This window comes from Desmodus rotundus, chromosome 6 (genome assembly GCF_022682495.2).
Source record: "Desmodus rotundus isolate HL8 chromosome 6, HLdesRot8A.1, whole genome shotgun sequence".
In the NCBI taxonomy this organism is placed as follows: Eukaryota; Metazoa; Chordata; class Mammalia; order Chiroptera; family Phyllostomidae; genus Desmodus; species Desmodus rotundus.
In genome coordinates, this window is record NC_071392.1 from 51293741 (window position 1) to 51311980 (window position 18240).

The window sequence follows — 18240 nt, forward strand, 5'->3', positions numbered from 1 at the left end:
CATGCTTGTTAGAGTTAAGGGAGTCCATGCTGGATTCAATTGTGAGAGAAAAACCAAAGCAAAATAAGATGTCTAAAATGATACAAGCATATCCTTGAAGAGTATGTGTAAAAGTCAACATGTAAGTTGGTATTTCATAGTACTTTTTCATTCTCTAGGCACAGAATACCCCAGTTTCCTTCCCCTGATAAGAAGGAGATACACATTTGGTCCTTGCACCTTGTTGGTTTGAAAGCCTGGACCCCTCTCCCCATGAAGTACATCCCTGAACATGTTAAAGGGGCCTTGACAACAGGCTGAAATACCTTAAGCACAAGATGAAGCCCCAGCAGGTAAGGGTGGGGAAAAAACAGTGATGACTCAAGTCACTAGGAACTCCGATGAAATGAGAGCCTTGTAGATACAGCAAAAGTCCCCCAAAATCATACAAAAGCCTGCATCTGTCCCCTAGCACTTTGAATTCAAGCAAGTAAAGATGATCTGTCTTGCACATGTATGTGGTCTGGTCATTGTGAGGTGGCAGCAACATAATCTCAAGTGTCCACATTCACTCCTTCCTACATACAAGCAAATCTATATAAACAATGTACCCCTCAAATTCATACCAAAAGTTAGTCACTGATGAGCCCCTTCCATATGTCTATGTCAAAAGGCTTCTGAAGTTTTCTTTTTTTATAAACAGCTATTTACATAAGTTCTTAATGTCTTAAGAGGAAGAAAAAGAAATAATGGCATTAAAGGGCCAATAACCTTCATGGTAAAAGTAACAGTGTGAGTGTGAGCTTAAAATAAAATTACCTAAGACCTTACTCATTGAGGCTGGAAACAAACTGTTGCAGTAAATATGTCTATTAGCAGCCAAAAATAACTACTAACTCCTGTGTGGATAAATAGTGACAGATAATGTGGAAAGAATCCATTTTGACATAGAAATTTTTCTAGAACTCACCATAGGAAGTACTTGGATTGATACACAAGGTGATATGAGAAAAGCCTTGCTAACCTTACGGAGTATAAAGTCTGGCAAAGAGATTTCAGGGATTTAGAATTTACTTTGCTGACAGAGCATAAGAGAAAAAAAAAAAAAAGCTAAAACCCAAGTTCCCTTCAATGCAATCTGGCAACATTAAAGTGGAATAGATGCTAAATGGCATTTAGTAATATATAATAGCCAACATTTTCTTATAAGATCAGTGATTTCCATAGAAGAATTACTATCTAACTACTAGACAGGAACCACTTTGCTTTCTTCAAAATTTTGGACTTACTCCAAGGTATTTATTGTAACAACCTGTATTTACATTTGCAACCAAATGTGTGAGTTTCCATTTCTATCATTTAAGGTTTGTTGCATAGATTACACTGCTACATGAGTCCTCTTTGCTTAAGCATCCTGAAGGCATATGTTTTAGTGAAAAATAACAGTTAAGATGCATTATTACAATAACCAGCAGCAGCCATAAACCACTAACATAATATCTAAAATATTGCAAGTTTTATCCATTGTTTAGAAGACAGTCATTTAAGAAGACAGGGGTTGCTTCAGGTGAAATGAAGTCTTTAGTGTAGAGTGTCAAGGTGGAGAACAAGTGGGGAGAAAATAGGCAGGTTGAGAGACAGCTCCAGAACAGTCAATCCTACCACTGGGGTCATGCTGACATAAAAAGTCACATTCAATTCATTACACCATCTGGGACACACTTTACTTAGAGAAAGGTCTTCTGTGTTCATTATCCCTGTTTATGGCCTCCACCACCACCCATATGCCAGTGACTCCTAACTCTGGATCCCTATTGGACATTTCCAGTTAGATGTCCTACTAGTACCTCAAACTTCACATATTCAAAACAAACTGAGTACTTTCTTGTCAAAACCTGCTCCTTCATTATGCTAAGTGAAATAAGCCAGGTGGTGAGGGACAAATACCATATGATCTCACCCTTAACTGGAACATAATCAATAGAAGAAAAAAGCAAACAAAATACAACCAGAGACATTGAGGTTGGGAACAGTCTAGCAGTGGCCAGGGGGGAGTGGGGTGGGGACAGTGGGAAGAGGGGATTGCAGGAACTATTGTAAAGGACACATGGACAAAATCAGGGGGGATGGTGGAGGTGGGGGAGGGAGGTGGGTTCAGCTGGGATGGAGTGGAGGGATGGGGAGAAAAGGCATACAACTGTAATTGAATAACAATAAAAATTAAAAAAAAAACCCTGCTCCTTCTCCTCTCCCCAGGTCTCATAAATATCACCCAGTTGTCCCAGTAGAAAACTGGAAGCCATCCTACATGTATCCTCCTATACTGAATTTGTCAGCAAGATAAGACAATTCTGCCTGAATCTCAAATGAAGTCCCTTCCTTCCATGCCTGCTGTCACAATGCTTGAAAGGCACCCAACATCTCTTATTTAGATAAAATAATCCACGTAAATGGTTGAACAAATACTTACACACAGCAAACATTCAAATGTCCGTCTTTATAAAAGCTATTTTTGGAGGCAGTATGGCAATCATTCAGCCTTTGTTAAAATCTTTTTTCCACCATATACCATGTGTGTGATCTTAGGCAAATTGCTTAGCTACCCTAAAACTCATTTTTCCAAAGTGTATATTACTAAGAAATAACAGTACATGCCATAGGTTGCAGTGAGAATTATATGAAATTACATAGTTAAAGTTTATGTCAGTGCCTCGCACATAAGAGCTCAATAAATGTTGGCTATTATTACTGAGCTAGACTTCTTTTTTTTAATTTTTTTAATTTTTTAAAATATATTTATTGATTATGCTATTACAGTTGTCCCATTTCCACCCCCGTCACTCCACTCCATCCTGCCCACCCCCTCCCTCCCACATTCCCCCCCAATAGCTCATGTCCATGCATCATTAAGTTCTTTGGCTTCTACATTTCCTACACTATTCTTACCCTCCCCCTGTCTATTTTCCACCTATCATTTATGCTACTTATTCTCTGTACCTTTCCCCACCTCTCCCCCTCCCACTCCCCTATTGACAACCCTCCATGTGATCTCCATCTCTATGGTTCTGTTCCTGTTCTAGTTGTTTGCCTAGTTTGCTCTTGGTTTTTTTTAGGTGTGGTCGTTAATAACTGTGAGTTTGCTGTCATTTTTACGGTTCATATTTTTTATCTTCTTTTTCTTAGGTAACTCCCTTTAACATTTCATTCTCCTGGGAGTTTAATTTCCTCTAACCTGAATTCCACACAACCACAATAATTATTTTTCTAAAATGCTAATCTGATGATGTGACCATTCCCTTGCCTACAATAACTCAATGACACTCTTCCCCACTGACAGAATAAACTCCCAGTATAATACATAAGCACCTCGTTGTACAAATGCTACCTACCTTTCCAAGTCTCATGCAGCTCAGTTTCCTGCTTGCTCCTTACTAATCTACTTGTTCCCTAAAGAGCTCATGCTCCCTCCTGCTTCCTGAGTTTTTGTACATGTAGCTTCTTCTTCCTGGAAAGTCCTTCCAGCATTAACCTCTCTCTTTGGTATATCTTATAACCTGATGACCAGGTATGTTCCCTTCCTTGGTCCATTCAAGTTTAAGTTCCCAGTAAAGACCATTCCTGACCTGGTATCCTGTCCCTTAGGTGGAGTGAGGGGTTTTTCCTCTGTTGTGATAGCATATGTGTGGACAGAGCTGACTCCATCTTTAGAGCTGAGTCCAGCTTCAAACTAATATACCAGCTTAACTTCTGAGTGAATAAGCCCAGACCTTTGACCCCTGAGTGGACTCTGGAATGTGTACAGAGATTTCCAACTAGTCACAGAGTTTCCATTACTCCTTCTTCTGGGGAAAGGAGCTCTAGATTTTATCTACCTCATTATCTCCCCCTGGCCCCAGTGCCTTCTCATGTCTGGTCTTCCCCTGACTATCCACACGCTGATCAAGAAGGTGAAAGATGGACTTCCAGCCAAGATGGAGGTGCAGGTTGATACAATTTGCCTCCTTGTACAAGCAAAGGAAGAACAACAACAAATTTAAAAACAAAAATCAACCAGAGCTGCCCGAAAATCAAATTGTATGGAAGTCCAACAACCAAGGAGTTAACGAAGAAACATTCATCCAGACCAGTAGGAGGGGTGGAGACAGGCAGCCCAGAGGAGAGGACTCGAGGCAAAGCAGTTGCTGAAGGACCAGGTGAAGCAGCAGCTGGCGAAGTGGGTGTTCCCACATTTGTGTGCAGATAAACCAGGAGGAACAACTGGGGAGCAAGACAGAACTCACAACCCAGGGTTCCAGTGCGGGGAAATAAAGCCTCAAAACCTCTGACTGAAAAAACCTGTGGGGGTTGCGGTGGCACAAAAAAAAATCCCAGCTGTACAGGAGAGTTCACTGGAGAGACTTACAGTGTCCTAGAATGTACACGGCCCACACACCTGGGGATCAGAACCAGAAGGGCCCACTTTGCTCCTAGGTAGCGGAGGAAGTGACTGAAAGCTGGCTGAGAGCCCAGCAAGCAGCATTATTCCCTCTCGGACCCCTCCCCCACTTACAGAGTCACAACACAGCAATCTGGGTTGCCCCACCCTGGCAAATACCTGAGGCTTCACCCCTTACTATGTAACAGGTGAGCTGAGACAAAAAAGTAGGGCCCACATGAAAGAACAGATCAAACCTCCAGAAAAAAATACAACTAAGCAATGAAAAGATAGCCAACCTATCAGATGCACAGTTCAAAACACTGGTAATCAGGATGCTCACAAAATTGGTTGATTATGGTTGCAAAATAGAGGAAAATGTGAAGGCTATGCAAAGTGAAATAAAGATAAATGTATAGGGAACCAACAGTGAAGGGCAGGAAACCAGGACTCAAATCAATGGTTTGGACCAGAAGGAAGAAAGAAACATTCAACCAGAACAGAATGAAGAAACAAGAATTCAGAAAAATGAGGAGAGGCTTAGAAACCTCTGGGAGAACTTTCAATGTTCCAACATCCAAATCATAGGGGTGCCAGAAGGGGAAGGGGAAGAGGAAGAGCAAGAAATTGAAAACTTATTTGAAAACATAATGAAGGAGAACTTCCCCAATCTGACAAAGAAAATAGACTTCCAGGAAGTCCAGGAAGCTCAGAGAGTCCCAAAGAAGCTGGACCCAAGGAGGAACACACCAAGGCACATCATAATTACATTACCCAAGATTAAAGATAAGGAGAGAATCTTAAAAGCAGCAAGAGAAAAGGATACAGTTACCTATAAAGGAGTTCCCATAAGACTATCATCTGATTTCTCAAAAGAAACCTTGCCGGCAAGAAGGGGCTGCAGAGAAGTATTCAAAGTCATGAAAGGCAAGGACCTACATCCAAGATTACTCTATCCAGCAAAGCTATCATTTAGAATGGAAGGGAAGATAAAGTGCTTCCCAGATAAGGTCAAATTAAAGGAGTTCATCATCACCAAGCCCTTATAAAGGCACTTATTCCAGAAAAAGGTCAAAAATATGAACAGTAAAATGACAACAAACTCACAATTAGCAACAACTGAACCTTAGTAAATAAAAACAAAAACAAACTAAGCAAACAACTAGAACAGGAACAGATTCACAGAAATGGAGAGCACATGGAGAGTTATCAGCAGGGAGCGGGGAGAATGGGGGAAAAGGTACAGGGATTAAGAAGCATAAGTGGTAGGTAGAAAATAGACAGGGGGAGATTAAGAATCATTTGGGAAATGGAATTTATATATATGACCCATGGACAAGAACTAAGGTGGGGAAATGATGGTGGGGGGGCGGTACAGGGAATCGGAGAATAAAGGGGAGAGAATGTAACAAATTTAATAGCATAATCAATTAAATATATTTTTAAAAAGGTGAAAGATGCAGAGATCATAATGTCCTACTGCTGCCCAGCACCCATTTCTGCATATAAGTTCCCCACTAAACTCTCTAAACCAGCAAGCTGGATTTGTTTGTTCTTTGGTGTCTTGGCTCCTTCAGCATCTGGGTACCACTTTGCATACACAGCCTTTTTTCAGAACAGCACACAATGCATACTTCTGTTAAAATACATACTACTAAGCATATCTGGCTTTTAGTTTATTCTCCCCATCTCTACTGCAAGCTCCATCACAGCAGCCACCGTGTCTTGTTCACCTCTGCATCTCCATCCCCTAGAACAGTGTTAGGCCTACCTATAAATTAGGCTCAATGCAATGTTTGCTGCTAAAATGAATGAGAGTGCCCTGACCAGTGTAGCTCAGTTGGTTGGGGGTCATCCTGCAAAGCAAAAGAAAGGTTGCTGGTTGGAGTCCCAGACAGGACACATGACTGGGTTGCAGGTCTGGTCCCCTGTCAGGGCATGTGCTAGAGCAGGAGTGTCAAACTCATTTTCCCGGGGGGTCAAATCAGCCTCGTGGTTGCCTTCAAAGGGTCAAATGTAGTTTTAGGACTGTATAAATGTAACTACTCCTTAACTGTTAAGGAGTTGAAATTAACACTCATCCCTTAGAAGGTGAAAATGAATTTGACAGTCCTGTTCTAGAGGCAATCGATTGATGTTTCTCTCACACATCAATGTTTCACTCCCTCTATTTCTCCTTCCCTTCCCCTCTCTTTAAGAATAAATATATAAAATCTTTTTAAAAATAAAAAATAAAATGAATGAGGGCATAAGATCTACCTTATAAAGCCCAGAAGAAATAATAAATACTTACAGCCTGCTGACAGATGGGGGTAGTGGTGGAGAGATTGAGCAAACAAGTAAAAGAACTCATGGATACAGGCAACAGTGTGGTGATGGCAGGGAGGGAGGTGGGGAGAGCAGATGGAGGTGAAAGAGGGTATAGGAGATTTATGATAATGGAAAAAACACAATAAAATAAAATATTTTAAAAAGACTATACTTAGTATAATTACAGAAGAATGTGAATATATATGCAAGATTATGAATATAGCTTTTCAAGGACTTATTTTTTTATTAAATGATAATTAAATATATCATATACATTCGTTTCAATACGCTAATATAAATTATATTTTAAAACTAAAAAAATAAAAGGCCTACAAAGGTGAATGCTACCCAGAGATTAATGATGATGAGTAGAGCTCATTTAACCCAACGGGCCAAAGTAATTTAAACATGGATCTCTTTTATGGAATACTCAACACCATTAAATCAGTAGAACATGATTGGAGGAAAAGCTGATATAAGGTCCTTTATCCTTCTAATGGAGATGTGGCTATTAGAGGTAGAATGAGAGGTTGCTTTGGTGACCCACCCAATGTCTCTCTGGAGCCAACATTTCACTCAGTGGATTCTCCTTCTAGACCACAGTAAGGAAAAGAATTACTCCAGTCTTTTCAAAAAGCATTCTCCATACTAAGGCAGTAAAATAGTCCAAAATATGCAGATTTGGGGAAAGAGATCCAATTCATTTATTCATTCAACAAATGTTTCCACCTTTTAAAAAATCAGCTAACATAGAAAAAATCCTGTGTTTGAAATAATATATTACTTCTTATGTTCAAATCCTAAACCAATAATCAATGAAAAATACCTACAGTGCTTTCTATTTTCTGACTGGACTATTATAAATAATAAATACTTAAGGTTAATTTTTTTAGTGCAATTAAGTATAAACTCTATGAGTTTGTGGAAGTTAAATTCTCTGAGCTTTACTTCTTTGAAAATTTAAAATAAGACTAATATCATTTATCATATAGCTGTGTTGGATGGTTACAAAGAGGGAATATGCCTAAAACACTTAGCACATAGACTAGCACATACTAAGTGCTCATTAAAAAGTAATAGTGATAAGCTTTCAAGGCAGTATAAAACAGTGGATAAAAGCAGGGCCTTAGGAGACACACAGACCAGAGCATATATCCAGGACCTGTTGTTTAAGTGGTAAATGACTTTGGACAAGCTATTTAACTTCTCTGCACCTTGCTTTCCTTATGTATAAAATAAAGATTATAAAGTAACTACCTCATAGAATTGTCATGAGGATTAAAATTATATGCCTTGTATATAAAACTTAAATACATTTTAGTTTAAAAATCAATTTCAGCTTCCAGTCAATGTGGCAGAGTAGGCAAACATGGTGCTGGCCTCCTCCCACAACCACATCAAAATTACAACTAAACTATAAGAACAACCATCATTCAGAATTGCCTGAAATCTAGCTAACCAGAAATCATATACCTAAGGATAATACAGAAGAAGAAACCATGTCAAGACTGATAAGAGGAAGGGAGACATGAAATAAGCTGGTCCCATACAGTATGTGGCAATTAAAAATTGATGAAAATATCTAGGCTGCAGAGGTCCCCCCCGAGGAGCAAGATGTCCCAGGCCCACATTAGGCCCCACAGCCCAGGGCTCCAATGCCAGGAAGATAAAGTTCCCCATAACTTCTGGCTGTGAAAACCAGCAAGGATTGTGGCTCAGTAAGACAAAAGGATTTCGGAGTCCCAGTCTTTCCTCTTAATGGGTCCACACAAACTTACTTGGACTAACTCACTCTGAGCTCCAATGCTGAGGCAACTGTTCAAAAGGCTTCAGGGACATATGGGGAGGAAGGGAATTGTCTGGCTTCAGGATGAGAGGTGGAGGGGCAGCTTTCTCCCAGACAGAAGTGCTGGCAGAGGCCATTGTTCCTTTGCTGAGCACACCCCGTGCATGTGCAGTTCAGTGCCATATCCAAGTCTCCATCAACCTGACTAACACAGTTTACCGTGCCCTGGTGATTCCCTGAGACCCCACCCTACCCAACTTACAGGCCCACCCAAGCCACTTCCTGTAGCTTTTCCATACAAACAGCCTGTCTAAACTCATGTTGCAGACTTTCCTAAAATATCTCAATTTACAAACCACAAATAAGCAGTGTCTGGCCTTGGCATGCCCCAAGTTTCTTGCTAAGAGGTCCCAGGCCCACACTAGCTATGGCTGGACTAAGTTTGCAGCTTGGCCACTCCTAGGTACCAGCAAAAGTAGCAAGCTGTAGATCACTCTGTAACAAATGACAGGTGGTCCTAGACAGGGAACAAGCAGCCTGCACCTCTGGGAGACCCCAGAGTCAGCATACCTGGTGGCCAACTATAAAACATGCTAGTACAACCCAACCACTGCCATGAAGGACACACACAAGCTGCAGGCACCAGAGCTGAAGAAGCAAGTTTTGCTCTGTGGAGTGGGCCCCTGAACAGCAGTTACCTCACTGGAGTTGCAGCTGGTCCTAGTAGCCAATGGGCCTGGAAGTCATTGACATGCCAAGAGTGATAAAGGTTCAAATATAACAGGTCAGTGCACATGTGGAGTACACCTAGAGCATCTGGCTTTAGTGAATGGGAAGGTTGAGCCTACAGGACGCCTACTACATAAGGCCACTCTACCAAGACTGGAAGACACAGCAGATCTACCTAATACATAGAAACAAACATAGAGAGGCAGCCAAACTGGGGAGACAAAGAAACAGTTACCAAATAAAAGAAGAGAAGAAATCTTCAGAAAAAAGAACTAAATTAAATGGAGACAAGCAAACTACTAGATAGAGTTCAAAACACTGAATATAAAAATACTGACTATAATGATACTCAAAGAACTTAGTGAGAACTTCAAGAGCATAATAAAGGTCACAGAGCTCTGGCTTGGTGGCTCAGTTGGTTGGAGTGTGGTCCTGTACACTAAAAGGTTGTGTGTTCAATTCACAGTCAGGGCACATACCTAGGTTGCAGGTTTGATCCCTGGTCAAGAAGTATACAGGAAGCAAGCGATTGATGCTTCTTTTGTATCAATGTTTATTAAATCAATGTTTCTCTCTCCCCACCTCTTTCTCTCTCAAATCAATAAACATATCCTTGGGTGAAGATTAAAAATGTAATAATAAAAAGGTTATAGAAATCATAAAAAAGAACTAGTCAGAAATGGAGAATATAATAACAGAAACAAACAATACACTAGAAGGAATCAACAGTAGAGTAAAAGAAAAAAGGAGAATCATAAAAGCAGCAAGAGAAGAGCAGTTAGTTACCTACAAGGGAGCTACCATTAAACTGTAAGCTGATTTCTCAACACAAACTTTAAAGGCCAGAAGGGATTGGCACAAAAATATTCAAAGTGATGAAAAGCAAGGACCTACCCAGCAAAGCTATCATTTAGAATTGAAGGACAGATAAACAGCTTCCCAGATAAAAAAAAAAAAGCTAAAGGAGTTCATCACCACCAAACGAGTATTACAAGGATGTTAAAGGGTCTCCTTGAAGAAGAAGAAAGGGAAAGAAGAAAAAGAGGAGGTGGAGAAGAAAAAGAATAAAAAATATGAATAATAAAATGGCAATAAGTACATATATATCAATAATTATTTTAAATGTAAATGGATTAAATGCTCCAATCAAAAGATATAAAGTGGCTGAATTAGTAAGAAAATAAGACCCTTACATATGATGTCTACAAGAAACTCACTTCAGATGGAAAGACACCTATAATCTGAAAGTAAAGGGATGGAAAAGTATATTTCATGAAAATGGATATAAAACAAAACAAAAAGATGGCATAGCAATTCTTACACCAGACAAAATAGACTTTAAAACAAAAGCTACAACAAGAGACAAAGAAGAATCCAGCAATTCCATTTCTGGATATTTACCCAAAGAAACCCAGAGCACTAAATCAAAAAGACATATACATGCATGTGTTCATTGCAGCATCATTTACAACAGCCAAGATATAAGAAGGGACTTAACTGCCCATCAGTGGATACATGGATAAAGAAGTGGTGCATTTATACAATGGAATGTCTTCCATAAAAAAGAATGAAATCTTGTCATGTGCAACAACATGGATCGACCTAGAGGGTATTGTGCTGAGTGAAATAAGTCAGAGAAAAAATGCAATATGATTGCACTTATATGTGGAATCTAAAAACCACAATAATCAGAATAGGAAAAGACTCATAGATCCAGAGAACATTCTGACAATTTCCATATGGGAGGAGAGGTTGAGGGAAATGGGTAAAACAAGTAAAGGAATTAAGAAGTACAGATTGGTAGTTACAAAACAGTCAAAGGGATGTAAAGTATAGCATAGGGAATGTAGTCATTAATATTGTAATAACTATGTATGGTGTCGATGGGTACCAGATTTACCTGGGTGATCACTTTGTCAGTTATATAAATGTCTCATCACTGGATTATACATACACCTGAAACTAATATAATAATGTATGGCAACTGCATTAAAAAGTAAAACATTATTTAAAATTAATTTCACTAATTTTTATTGTGACTAATTTTTATTAAGATTTTCATTATTTTATTTATTACTTTTTGTAATAAATTTCACACGTCCACATTGGAACTATTAGGATAAATTTTAGAAATGGAACTGCTGTGTCAAAAAGCATGCCAAACAATGCATTTAAAGGCTTTTAACAAATTGCTCTCCTACCATCAGTGTATGAAAGGGGCCTGCTCCCTACAATTGTTTTTTTTTTTTTTTTTTATTTTAAGGTCTTTAAACATTTGGAAGAAAAATGACATCATCTTCCTTTTGGTTTTATTTACTATTCTTTGATTACTCACGAGGAAAAGCATTTTTCAAATTTGTTACCCTCTATAGTTCTTCTTAGTTAATTTTCTCTTAATGTGACTATGTATTTTCTTTCAAACAACCGATCTTCATTTAGTTTACTTACTGAGTTCTTTTTTTATTTTTTGGAGCATTTTTGGTTAACATTTTTAATATTATGGGTATACTATAATAATGAGTTAATTATATATCCTCTAATTTAAACAAATTATTAAAAAATTTTAAGTAGAAAAAGTAATTTTCCAAGTCTTACTGAGTTCTTTATATTTTGTTTCATTTTCATTAAGTGTGTTGTCTAAGTAATTTTTTAAATATACATATATTCATTTTATATATTTGTCAGATCAACTCTCTCAATCTTTCCTTTTATGTTTTCTGTCTTTGGGTTACCCTGGTAAAGACTCTGTTACTCAAGACTAGAGACTAAATCTATTGTATTTATCTTAACATTCTAGTATACCTATAGTATACATATATTTAAATTTTTATTAAATCTGAAATCAAGGAGGAAGGAGTAGAGTGTGAGGTTGGGAATCTCACTTTTTTCCAAGTGTTTGGCCAGTTTATCCAAGATACGATCCATTCTCTCCCCACTAATCTCCAAAATCTTCCTTGTGACCCATCACACCCATGCATACACTTGGGTCTGACTCTGTGCTGGGAACTGGATGATACACAGCAAGTAGAGACAGAACTCTCCCCCTTAACGCTCTCTCCTCCTTTCACCACTGGCCTCATTTCTTTGCCTTTTATGACTGTGGCAGAAACCAATGTCAGGGCCTCTCTTTCCTCATACAGCAGCAGGGCTGCAGGTGTGACTGGTCCCTACAAATCACAGGCAGTCCAGGGCTGTGATTCCAGGGTTGTGATAACTCTCCACACCTGTCTGTGCCACTATTCTTGCCCCTTCCAGCTGGAGGGTTTAAGTGTGAATCTGGGAGTGTTCTCTTGGGACATACTCTCCCCCAGGAGGTAAACCAGCTGCAGCTTTTCTTAAAGTCTCAAGCTTGCTCTAACAACGCTTCCTAGAAATCTCTAGCATGTGGGAGGCACTTATTCCTAGTTTCCAGCATCAAGGCAGACATTTTTTTTTTCTTATATATTCTGATTATCACCTCAATGGGAATTTGGGAGTGGGTGGACTGAAACACCTGTGATCAAGTACCATCTTGCCAGAAAGCCAAATGGCTTTGTATAATTAACACTCAATCCTGTCACTCATGAATTCCAAGAACAACCTGTACTTGGTAACATGCTATAAACAACTCACACATATTACCTTTGATAGCCGTTAAATATCCTCGGAGTTCTCGCTGAAGTCTGGTACCCTCTGCCTGAAAAACACACAAACAAAGAGATGTTAAGCATCTTGTCCATATTTTGCATGTGAATATATATAAAGCAGAGTCTCAGAATTATTACTGCCAGAGGCTCATTCGTCAAATAACATAAATATGCAAACACAGACTAAACAAGGTGCCTGTCAGTCTAAATATTTACAGAGATTTTTATTCAGTTTAACAGAAAAGGACAAGACATGTAAAATTTCACTAAGAAGGGAAACCATGGCCCATCATACAGGCTCCTATATATTCAAGAGCTAGCAAGTCTCTAAATTTTGACACATGGGTTACCATGGTAGGGAATTGATCAATAGCATCCAATATGGTAGCCACTAGCCACAGGTGAGTTGTTCAGTGCTTGCAACATACTCAGTCTGAACAAATATGTATTTGAAGTATAAAATACACACTTGATTTCAAAGACTTTGTACAAAAAATTTCATTAACGTGTTTTACATCAATTGCATGTTAAAATGATAATGTTTTGGATATATTGAGTTAAATAATTGTATTACTGAAATTAATTTCACCTGTTACTTTTCACTTTTTTCAATGTGGACACTAGAAAAATTTAAGTTACGTATGTGCTTTGCATTATATTTCTATTGGACATTATTGAAATAGAAATAATTGTTAAAATGTAAATTTTGACATATGAACCCTACTTTTGGTTTGGATTACCCTTTGAGACTGAGACCAGGATTAGATTGCAAGTAGTTTAACCTGGAGTTAACCCAGGAAATCTCAACAGGGGCATGGAGAAATGAGGCAGGGAAGTAAAGGGAGCCATCACGTGGTATATTATCAAGCAAGTTACAAGGGTGGGCAACTGACCTTAGTTCCACTGGAGAACTCTAGGAGATAGTGTCAAACCCTATAGATATGCTAACTGGGGGGGGGGGGGCAGGGGGCAAGGAAGCTGGGACATTTATTTATCAACTCCTGACAGGTTTGGTTGAGGACTGTTACTGGGGGTCATTAATTCCTCCATTATGTCTTCTTAGGGGCTGAGAGGTCTCCAGTAACCAGAAAAAAAACCCTCAAGCAAAGACTTGCCCTTGCTGACAGTCACAACTAAGTCTAGTGGGCTCAGAAAAGGAAGTACTAGGTGCATATGGCTGGGCATCCACAGTATGTGCTTTGACACTGCACCTAAAAGTGAAAATATATGTACTTTTAATTGCATAATTATTTAACAAAATTGCAGACAGCTAGCATATGGAATGATTCCACCTCCATAATTAATAATATAGCATCTATATTATTACTCTAACTTGATAGTTAATATAGCTAATATATAGCAACTATAATAGTCATATATAAGTCAACAATCATCTGTTAATATTTACCAAAAAGGGGTGGGGGTGAAGGAAAAAATGCCTACTTGCTTAGTGAATTACAATTTAGTAGGGGGACTAAAATATCTAAATAGAAAATTGCAAAGTAGATTACACTTAGCTCTGCAACAGCCATGTAAAGTTTTCGGAGTACAAAGTGGATACCCATCACATTTAAAGAGAGAGATTAATACAAAGAAACTCTGAAAGAAAGTGTTTAAGACTATGCTAAACCCTAAAAGGGATTCTATGAGACTGTATTCCTATATGGTACAGTATACAGTATAGTGACATTATTTTTATGAAATGTACATAGAAGTCAGGTAAGGTTTTCTTTATCTGTACTAAGCTCAAGCTATTTTTGTCAACTCTATAAACTCAGGCACTACTAGATAAAACTCAGGGTTAATTTATTTGCTGGCATAATTCATTTGCTGGCATATAATGAAGTAAGAATCCCAAGAAGATATTTTTTAGAGATGAGTGGAAGAAAGTTCAAATTATACAATAATGCTTAAATAGATGAGTGCAATTTAACTAGACAAATGGAGCCAATTTAAATAACTTTTTTCCTTTCTAAATATTAAAATTCTTAATTTTCCCCATGAGTATTATAAACCATTTGGTAAAAACCACATTAAATTTCACCTAAATTACGCCTGAAATAAAAAGGTAAAACACTCACAAGAGAAAATTTCACCTAGAATATGCCAGAGTAGTTCTGCACAAAATCTACTGCACAATAAAGTTTTCTTAACATCATTATTCTATGTGAATCACAAGATGTGTTAAGTTTGAAATACATTCAATTTTTTGCTTTTTGTTATATTTTATTGTATTTTTTCCACAATCATTTAGTCTTTTTATAGCCCTGCTTCCATTTCACTGAAGTTTCTTCCAAATTCCTCTGAAAATTATCATTTCCATATGCAGCCTTGAATATTATGTGTGTGTGTACACAGAAAGGGCCTAGAGCAACACAAGAGCAAGTGAGTGTATTATAATTAAGTTGTCTGATTCCCAACTCATTCTCCTCTTTGGACAAGATCCAAGAAGGATTTGCCACATACAAAATTCCTTGCCCTGGTGAATAGTATAATAATGTTGGTCTGGTGTTAGAAGGTCTTCATTTATTTCCAACTGAATCATTTATCAGTGTCTGGAACTGCTGCTTCTCCAGCCCAGACAGTCCCAGAGGCCCCACTTTCTTCCCACACAGCCAAGGGAGTGGACCTGCTTTTCCTTCCTCAATAAAACTACTCCCACCCACTCCCTCCCTTGGGTGTCACATTCTTGCAGGACTGAGGAAAAGGAAGCAGTCTTCCCAGTTCCCTGCTTCCCAGCTATTCTAGAAAATAAGCCAGAATCATTTTGGGTTTCATTATGGAGATATGAAAAATTAACAGCCATGTAAAAAAAGTATACATGGTTTTAAAACTCCATGAAGATCTGCAAATCACTGCCTGTGGTCAAAAAGTCCCTTTATCCCTTGCTGAGTTGTACCTCAAAGCTGTTGTTTTCTTCCCTTACTCCTGAGGACTGCTCATGATATCTTCCCAAGGGGCAGAGTGAAGTTTAAAATCTAACTAGTCAGAGAAAAAATGCAGAAGGCACTTCATCATGGGAAGGATTCAGGTATCTCTGTCAGTGAATACAAACAAATGACATTACATTCCTAAGTAAATATGTTTCCAAATTATTTTATACCAGATTGGTCCTCAGTAACACCAATTCCTTTACTAGTAGTAGTAGTAGTAGTAGTAGTAGTAGTAGTAGTAGTAGTAGTAGTAATAGTATATCTTGGGATCATGGAGGGGTAGGGAAAAGGGGATGGGTTCCTACACTTGCTGAGGTCCAGGACAGTTCTCATTTGTAAGCCTCTCTTGAGAATCTTGGACAGCACCCAGACACACATGTGGTTCTTAACTAAAAAGATTTAACGTATGTAGTGTCAAAGGACCAGCTATAAATGCGACCTCACCAAAGTTACCCACTATACTCAGGTAAGAGCATACAGCAGTAAAAGAGTTACAGACAGATTTCCTCCAAGGTGATCCAATTCCCTGAAAAGAAGAGCTACAGTAGATCTGACACACAAAAGAGCTGTGGAAAAATAAATAAAGTTAACGAATAAAAAAAAAGACCTATGACGAACCTCCTCTAGTATTGGGAGTAAACATAGGCCTGTTTTAACATGTAATAAATGATGCATGAAGATTAATGAACCAAGCTGTTTACTATTTAGGTACATTAAATTCTAAGGCATTAAAATATACTAATATTAATAAACACTTTATGCCTAGGACTTTAGGGGCAAATATAGAAGGTATTGTATAACCTTGTTGGATCAGTTACTTTTGCCCAGAAGACATACGCCATAGTTAAGGCATATGAGGCAATTGATTTGAATGAACTGTAGACACCATACATAAAATGAATTAATAATTTCTTCCCCTAGCTGGTGTGGCTCAGTGGATTGAGTGCCAGCCTGCAAATCAGAGTCGCAGGTTCAACTCCCAGTCAGGGCACATGTCTGGTTTGCAAGTCAGGTTCCTGTTGGAGGGGGCATGTGAGAGGCAACCACACATTGATGTTTCTCTCCCTTTCTTTCTCCCTCCCTTCCTCTCTCTTAAATAAACAAACAAACAAGTAAATAATATTTTAAAAATGAATTAATAATTTCTAAAAAACTAAACTCAAGGCAGCAACTGCTGCAAATTGAGGGCACCATGCTCACATAATACCACACCCATGATAGTTCTGGGCAAGGGCAGAAACCAAACCTGTGTTGCAAAACCAAATTCCAGTGGATTTTATTTGTAAGGTTACACAGGTCTAGCAAATTATTTTAAGACATTAAGTATTTAATACTTATTAAACAAGCAATAGGTTGTTGAACTGACTTGTTAAAATATGGTAAATGTAGTAATGATTATATTTATAGCTAATTTTTGTTATAAAAATATAGACAGAAAAAAACATATACCATACAGACTGTTTTTTCATTAACTTGCTTCTCTAACTCAGAAACTAACTGAGAGTTGACATTTATAGAGGGGCTCTGGCAATAGAAAGCCAACAGTACTTGGAGATTTACATATATATATATTTTACAGATACATTATCCATGATTATATAATTTTCTTCTAAGCTTTAAAAATAAGAAACCAGTGTGTAAATGTACCATAGTTTTATCAAGTAGATGAGATTTAATACAGTGATACTCAGCACCTTGATTAACAGTTGACCAATAAGGCATAATATCAGAATCCACTTACGATCAAAGACAATGTGAGGCTGCTGAACACTACAGGCATTCTCGGTCTGCTGAGAAGTAGAGCCCTCCCGATAACAGGTTCAGGTGCCATTAAATAGGAAAACAAAAGTTTTCAAAGTAAAAGCAGCAGCGTCTCTAAAATTTCCATTTTTGTTTTGCTTTGAGCTCTTTGTAGTAACAGGTGTTGTCATTAAGAACCCAGAACAGATTTCATAGAAAATTTCTCCATTTTTAAAATTTTCTTTTGGCAGATATTAGAGCAAAAGATATAAGATAGGAAATCAGGGTAGATTTCGAAATCCTATTTCTGGGCTGATCATGGAAGGGAATTAGATATCAAAGAGAACATAGTGTCCACAATTTTGCCCAAGATTCATAACCCAATTTCCAATTATCCCTGTGTCATCAACTCCAAGAATACCTACAATATGAAAACCAAATCAAATATACTTTCTACCTTTCAACAAAACAAAATTGGAAAGCTTGTAGTAATTGTATGTACAATTTTTTCCATATATTTCCCTTAAGCCAACTAAGCTGAGTTTATATAGATCTCTATTCTGATCTTTCAGAAAAGCTAACCCACTATGTGCAAAGGCATGGAATTGCCTAGTTAGAACAACTAAACTCACCACATCATGCAGGCCGCATACAACTTGAAGATATGCTTTATTGCCTTTAGGCAACTAAGTTTGTGACCCTTGAAAAACCATTCCAGTTTTT

The 18240-nt window shown here is 38.1% G+C and overlaps 1 protein-coding gene across 14 annotated transcripts in view; it reads right to left on the bottom strand.

Moving 5' to 3' along the window:
• Window positions 1-18240, bottom strand: part of AMPH (amphiphysin) — a 161257-nt gene that overhangs the window by 113982 nt on the left and 29035 nt on the right. For all 14 annotated transcript variants that reach the window (XM_045193272.3, XM_053926512.2, XM_053926520.2 and 11 more), the window contains one exon: window positions 12840-12894. In XM_045193272.3, coding sequence (XP_045049207.2) covers window positions 12840-12894 — 55 coding nt within the window. The remainder of the gene's footprint in view (window positions 1-12839; window positions 12895-18240) is intronic.